At 38.4% G+C, this 7,465-nt stretch overlaps 1 protein-coding gene and 1 long non-coding RNA gene across 2 annotated transcripts; both read right to left on the bottom strand.

Moving 5' to 3' along the window:
- Positions 1 to 1,677: 1,677 nt before the first annotated feature.
- On the bottom strand, positions 1,678 to 4,380 carry LOC145803831 (putative E3 ubiquitin-protein ligase RZFP34). The gene is made up of 7 exons (XM_082897196.1): positions 4,315 to 4,380; positions 3,106 to 3,149; positions 2,721 to 2,761; positions 2,525 to 2,607; positions 2,321 to 2,411; positions 2,118 to 2,230; positions 1,678 to 1,988 (listed from the first exon to the last, which is right to left on the bottom strand). The coding sequence occupies exons 1-7, from the start codon at positions 4,378 to 4,380 to the stop codon at positions 1,875 to 1,877; spliced, it is 552 nt and encodes a 183-aa protein (XP_082753322.1). The 3' UTR covers positions 1,678 to 1,874.
- Positions 4,381 to 4,986: 606 nt separating this feature from the next.
- On the bottom strand, positions 4,987 to 5,392 carry LOC145804256 (uncharacterized). The gene is made up of 3 exons (XR_014345885.1): positions 5,318 to 5,392; positions 5,201 to 5,250; positions 4,987 to 5,091 (listed from the first exon to the last, which is right to left on the bottom strand). It is a non-coding gene; the product is annotated as an uncharacterized LOC145804256 (long non-coding RNA).
- Positions 5,393 to 7,465: the final 2,073 nt, after the last annotated feature.

Below are 7,465 nucleotides of genomic sequence, written 5' to 3'. Positions count from 1 at the left end.
CCGATGGAAGAAAAAGACCAGCCGGTGGCCTCCAGCCACTGCCGGTGGTGTATGGGGATGTCTCACAAGGCATTCCCTGCCCCTCTAAGGCAAAACAAAAGTGTTTGGTGCAAAACCAGACACTAAACAGTCGAGTTCGGGGATCCTGAGGCAAGGCGCGCGAGCCGAGACCTCCGAGAACTCCAAACGAACACAATCATGGATGATCACCGAGTGTTCAAACGGTGACGTCCAAGTCTTGAGGACGGTCAAAAATGGGGTGTCTACAGCATGCTATGATCATAATTTGTCTATGTGATTTGGCATCACTCCTAGTATTATTTCAGAGCATCTAATGTTGTCACATTTGCATGCTTTTCATTCCTTTTAAGTGTTCTTGAAAGTTGCCTTTTATGCCTTAGTCTTTAGGCCAATTGGCATGTATGTTTGTATGCGTATTTGTCCTCATTTCCATTGCACTTTGGCCACTGATTTGGGCTTATTTGAGAGTTGTCCATCTTGGTTTAAGTCCTTCCTTTGCATGTTGTTGCATGCTTGCCTTGCATGTTGTTACGTACTTGGCCTATTAATATGTTGTTGCATGTTTAAGTGATATTGCATTTGGCATGCATCTCTTGTTAAGTTGCTTAACATGTTGTTACATGTTTGCCTCACATGTTATTACATGCTTGAAAGTTGTCAAATGCCTTGTATGTTTGCATGCTTGTTTAGGTCGTATTGCATTTGGCATGCTTGTTACCATTAGCCTTGTATGGCATTATCATTAACATGCTCATGTTACTCTAGTTTTGCTTGCATGTTTACATCCCTCGCCTCTCGATAAACCATGATAAAGGTTGGGGTCCTTTATGTGTTTTGGGCCATCATGTATCGAAATGCATGATTGATGGCCCGAGGGTCGAGAACCATACTCCTTTGAGTCTCAAACACGATAAGAAGGGTGGTGGTGCAAACATTGCCTTGAAAATGCATTGCCATGCTTCGTCTGTCCTCTGTTGCAGCAAAAATAGGATTCTGCAAGAAGAGATGGTCGGTCGGCCATCTTCAGTGCCGGCCGGCTATGCATTGTTGGCCGAGATCTCCACAAATGGTCGATGACCAGTTCCTCTTGGCCGGTGTCCTTGACTTTCGGCCGGTGACATCCCACAGTGCTCAGAAGGTGATTCAGAAGCATCCTTGAGACTTGCACAGTTTTCAGAAGTCACTGCAAGAAATTCAGCTTTTAGTGGCGTTTAAAAAACGCCGCCAAAAGTGTTAAAAACGTCGCCAATTCTTTTTGTGACGCTTAGCACCAAACGCCGAGGACGCGGCCGTCGCTATAGCTTTATGACGTTTTAAAAACGTCATGATATTAGTATAGGCGGCGTTTTCCTCCTAAACACAACCTGACGTCACTGACGATATTTAGCGACGTTTTTAAAAAAACGCCGTTATATCTTTTTAAAACAAATATGACTGTTAGTATTTATGGTTTAAGAGGCGTTTGTAGAAACGCCGTCATATCCTTCTTCTTCTTTTTTTTTTTGGGGAAATTGTACTAATTTTATCCAAATTATTTGAGAGCAAAATAGTTTGAAACACATAAAATGAATAAACGTAAAAGGTATGTCCACAATATAATATCCAAATGTGTTAAAGAGAGGGAGGTATGGAATTGATGCGGAAAAGAAATATATTCCACTAAAATTGATTAGGTAAAAGAGAGTCTAATATGCTTGAAAAAAATTTGAAAAATACAAAATGGAAATAGATGGATGCAAGAATATCTACTAAACAAGCGGTGGTAATAGGACGAGTCACTCAATCTTTCATGAACAAGGTGAACCCCAAAGTCAACAGCATCGGCGAGCGATCAATTGTGTAACCATTCCAATTCAAATTCCTCTTATTTGGCGTGTGTTATAAGACTTGCAGTTGGGGCATTTCTGAGCTACTATGTGAAACTGCACTTCTGATTTGGTTCCACAGTCATTACAGAGGATCCGGACCTGTAACACCAAATTCACATTAGTAAATCTCCTCCTGCAAAATATCCAATGAATTTTGAGAGAGAGAGAGAGAGAGACTGCAAAATATCCAATGAATTTTGAGAGAGAGTGAGAGAGAGAGAGATTGACCATCTTGTTTTGGTAAGGTTTGGGCATGGGTGTAGCCGCAATCTCCATGTCAAATTTCTCCCATACCTTCGACATATCACAGACTGACTTGGAGCAGATAGGACATGCATACCCATTCAATAACCAAGTAAATTAATACATACAAAAAAAATATATATTTCTCAAAACCATTTACCCGAGAATTAATTCTTTAGACCCTCACCGATAATGTTCATGCATATCCTTTAAGCAGCTCTCGTGAATAGTATGCCCACAGGGCATGACGGTTACATCATTTCTCGACTCAAATAGATACTGCAGAAACCGCTTTTGATTAGCATGTGCTTGTGGACACGTACTAAAACATAAAACACTGAAATCATTATAGTATAGGAAGAACCAAAGCAAATATGGATAATGTCAAATACCTCAAAGCAAACAGGGCAGTCATTATGCATTGCTCCTTCAACATAGGGATGGCTATTCTTCAAAAGAACCGAGTAGCAGCATCCTAAAAGGTATGTCCACAATATAATTAGCACAAACAATTAAAATATACTAACATAAACGTAATCAAAACACCTATATGACATATAACCAATACAGGAAAGAACAGAGACTTACGGCATTTATTGCAATGGAAGAAATTCTCCCACCCGCCAATTCTGTAACAAAAGCAAGAGAATAAAATATGCATGTGACTTTAGGCATTGAGTGTTAAGGACAATCTTTTAACTATTTACATTCTTGCTCTAATGGGAAATTGACCTTCAACATTAATCCTAATCTTAAGGAGACACTCTTGTTAAATTTGATCATTTGCATAATGTCGATTGCTTTCCTTCTAAAAAAGACCCACTAACTTGAAATTTTGTGCATAGACACCAAGCACTAAACTTCACCTTCGTTTCACATCCATCAGTTTGGAACTATTCTCGTTACTTTAAACAAGATATCAAACACAGATGCTAAAAACATATGTTAAACTGAGACAAGGAATGATTCATACCTGCATATACCACAGCCATTGCAATGATATTGTTTCTTTGACGTCTGCAAAATGACAAAATAAGATGGTCAGATCAGCACACATCGTCCACTCAAAAGTAAAAGCATCATGTGTTTCAGCAAATGAGGTAGTCCCTGTATGTGTGTGTGTGTTGAAGAGTTTATCCCAATGACATTCCATTTTAGCCTCCATTTTTTCACTGTTCAACTCAGGCAGGGTATGTTAGTGTTAAAGGCCAGCACAAGTCAGACCTTGCCTCAGCTCAAAATACTTTGGACAAATACTTTAGGCATACAAAGAATATGACCAAAAAAGATAAGGTTGGATCACAATAACCAAGTTAATATATGTACATTACTTTAGTATGAAAATTTAAACACAAAAAGCTGACAGATACTAGTTAAAAGTCCCCCCAAGTTCATAGCCAATAGACCATACACCAAAAAGTTGATACATTGGCAAAGGCTATTTTTTGGCTTTTTGGACTAAAATTTACAAAAAGATAAAATAGGTTAAAATAGTTAATAAAACAAAATATCACATCAAACCCATAATTATTTCATTTTTTCTCTCACAAGCATCACATCCAACCACAAAAATAGTTGTCTCACATGATAAATGGGGGTGGACATGAAACTAATATGTGTTGAATAAGCCTGTAAGATGAGTATCAACTAAGAAGAAGCACATTTTTGACAAACATGATCAAAACAGAATTCAAGCTTCTTCTCTAGAACCTCCCCAAGATACCGTAATCATCTGCCATAATGTTACACAGATCTCAAAAAAGTGATGTAGCATGTTGGACATGCTAAAAGGATATAGACACTTCACCCAACCCCGAAGTGCAGGAGAACATTAAATTAGGTACTCCCACATCTCATCAGCCCCCCCAATGCCTAAGGCAGATCCACACATGCCTAAGGCAGATCCACATATAGCTGCAGCTCTAGGTACTATACAACTGTCCCTGCACATTGCCTAGCACAAAGATGCATAAAGCCACCATTGCATCAGGCATGCCAGGGTAATTTAAGTCGAGTTGCATGAAAGGAGGTTGTGAGATTATAGATTTGCATGAATGGTGCTACTAGGGTTAGTGATAAGGGATGTGACCACATTATGTGGAATGCTGATAACTCAGGATATCCTTATCTTCTCTATCAATCATTTTCTTTTTAATTACATTTTATCCTAAAATATAACTACCATAATACCCTTATCTTCTCTATCCCAAACCCTACTCCCGAAACCATTAGCCACCACACCCTCCATCGCCAACGCCACCTCTCATTGCCTCCCCCCCAGCCTCCTCCCCTCCTCCACCACCCCTTCCCATTCTTCTTCTTCCTAAATTTACGGTTTCAAGGTGCGGTGGGGATACAGTCTTCTTCCTAGGTCTAGGGTTTCAAGGTGCTGCGAGGGTGGAGGACGGTGGCATGAGGGTGGGGGAGGGGGCTGGGCCACGGTGGTGGAGGCTAGGAAAGGCGCTGTGAATCTGTGATGTGTTGAGGGTTAGGGTTTGGAGGTGGTGGCAACTAATGGTTAGGGTTAGGTTTTAAGGTTAAAGAAGTGAGGGTATTCTTGACGTGATAAGTTGTGTACTGAGCAAAAAGTCAAGTTTCAAAATCAATTAGTGTGTACATTGAGAGATGATGTGCACAGAGTGTTTTCCGTGTGGAAATAGAAGCTAATAAAATTTTAGGGTTCATACTAACTCATAATTGTGCACAAATCCTCTAATGCTGAGAAAGATTATAGTCCAATGTACCAGCAACAAAACAGATAATTACAAAATTGACAACTTACCAATGCCAACAATCTGTTATTATCTCTGCAACCATTGGATCAATCTCTTTTGTAATGTCAAGGTGTCTATTTTGAAATCCAACAGCTCCAACAACCTACATTGAGTTCATCCCAGTCCATGGCACACGTAAAGTTGCCAACTCCCACAATATCACGCCAAAGCTGTACACATCGGACCTGCAAACCAGTCCGCAATTATTTTATCAGCAAGACTTGAATGAAACATTAAAAAATGAATTAAACTCTCTAGCATGGCTTTCAAGTCTAACACAAAAAATAAACCTACTTCTCATTGGATGGTTCATTTTTCAAAACCTCAGGGGCCATCCATTCCGCCTGCAGTTCAATGACACAGCTTCAGTATAATTGATATAATATAACATTCTATCCTGACATCAATTACCGTTCCAGCAGTAGATTTTGAAGACAGGAAAGTATTGTGCTTCATTCGTGATAAGCCAAAATCACAAACCTGTAGAGACAACAATAAATTAGAGAAGTTTCAGAAAAACATCCTTAAGCATGAAAAAGTCTAGATCTTAGTAAAAGAGACGAAGTCCATGGTGAGTCACGGCATTGTTAACTACGCATTTTCTAGATTACATTAAATACAGCAACAATTGGATAATCAAGGAAGGAATGGGAGATTTCAAATGCCAAGTTCTAATTTCAGCAAACCTTAAAAACCCAGTTTTTATCAACAAGAAGGTTTGGAGTCTTTAGTGCTTGTCCAAAGCAACCTATAAGAAATGAGACTTGCAGAAAAACACAAGTGAAATTAAGGTAGACCATATCAAGCATAATGGAAAAACAAATGACTTGTAAATTACATTATCAAACTAATGTATTGTTTGTGGCTTGCCAGTTTTCTACTGCTTGACTATTTCAGAACATGAATAGTAGAACTTCAAACATAAGAAAGAGGCAAGGGAGGAATATTGGAGCCTGTTTAACTTAGACAAACTCTGGCAACTTTAAGGTTTAGGGTGCTGATGTCAATTAGGATTGCAATTCAAAGAGCAAAACTGTGCAAAGAGCATGTTGGAAGCCCCAGCAGATGGAGACGTGGAGAAGAGGGACATAAAATTTGACCTGATACAAAAATAATATAGTATACCAGTACCACTTAAGTGATAAAAAATAAATAAATAATTAGTTAAAAGAAAAACACGTAGCAAACATTTACTCAATTTTAGATGTCTCAAAACTAGAAGTCCTAAATAAATTTTCAAAATATGACTTTCTTGGATTGAACAATGACAAAAGTTAACATTCTAATAAAAGCATGAAACTTATGAAATTGTAGGGGTGAGAATTTTTAACATGACACGAATCAGACACCAAGTTGGAAGGTTAGGGTTGACTATTTATCAACACAAACTTGAAAGCAACTTGACACAAAAACACAAAAAAATAAAAAGGTCAGTTAGTGTCAAACCAACACAACTCAAATTTCAAGATAAATACATGTTTCAAGATAAAGGCCTTGCAGCTGTGAGGAGGCATACTACGCCTCTGCCCTAAGAAAGCAGCCAGATTGTTGAGGTTGCTTTCAGATGCCTATCCACTTTTGCTTCTCTTCATCTGTAGGGTAATTCATCAACAAAGATTAAATCTTATTTCCTTCTCAAATGTGATGAACTTGGTCTTTTGTGATCTTCAAGGCAGTCAATTGCAGGTAGATCCTCATATAACATTTAGTTCCAAAAAAAATTATAAAGGGGTTAGGTGCAAATTTTAAAACAAATAAGATAAAACAACACCAAACAATAACCACCAAACAATAAAATGATTCTGCACATCCAAACACAACCTTAAATTTTTACTGGGCTGCTGCTGGTGGACTGATAGCCCTTTGAAGAAACTTACCTATTTAGCCTTCTGGTGTGGCGTTTGAGATCCATGTAGGTTCCCCTAGAATGGATGCTACAAGTAGAGACGAGAGAATGAACTCACTCAATAGTCAATCCGAAATAAAATGTCTTAACTCGATGAGGAATATAGATTTAATCTCTCAAATTTCCAAATCATCTGATCTAGCACTGGCCAGCTACTAACTGTAAGCTTATCGGATTCCAAATAAACTCACAAACTAGATAAATTCAGTTTGATAGGTGACCTGAAAAATAAATTGAAGTGCAGGTTAATGTTTTTTTGTTTCAAAAGTGTATACAAAACAGACCTGATAAGGCTTTTTGGGCACGACATCAGCATCACCTTTCTCATCAAAATCCCTAGCCTTTCTCTTTGCCTTACCTTCGCAGTCTGCTGCTAAATGACCCAATCTTGTTGTCCAGCGGTAAATACGACCTGACAAGTAAATTGTGTAAACAGACTCAGAAAATCAAACCAAACATGGCATTTATTTCTCATTTCCATACCTAACCATTTTCCCAACTTAAACAATCGTGCAAATTTGAACCAAAAATGTTAGTCAAGAGTCTTCAAAAAAAATGAATTATTTTATCGTAATACACTAACCTCCCTGAGTATTGCAAAATGGACTTCATGGGTAGCCAAAGCCAACATGATTAAATCAGCATCCTGTTAT

Source organism: Camellia sinensis, chromosome 12 (genome assembly GCF_055761805.1).
Source record: "Camellia sinensis isolate YWXY chromosome 12, ASM5576180v1, whole genome shotgun sequence".
Lineage (NCBI taxonomy): Eukaryota > Viridiplantae > Streptophyta > Magnoliopsida > Ericales > Theaceae > Camellia > Camellia sinensis.
Note: the sequence above shows the minus strand (reverse complement) of the source record. Positions and strands in the feature narration are given on the sequence as shown.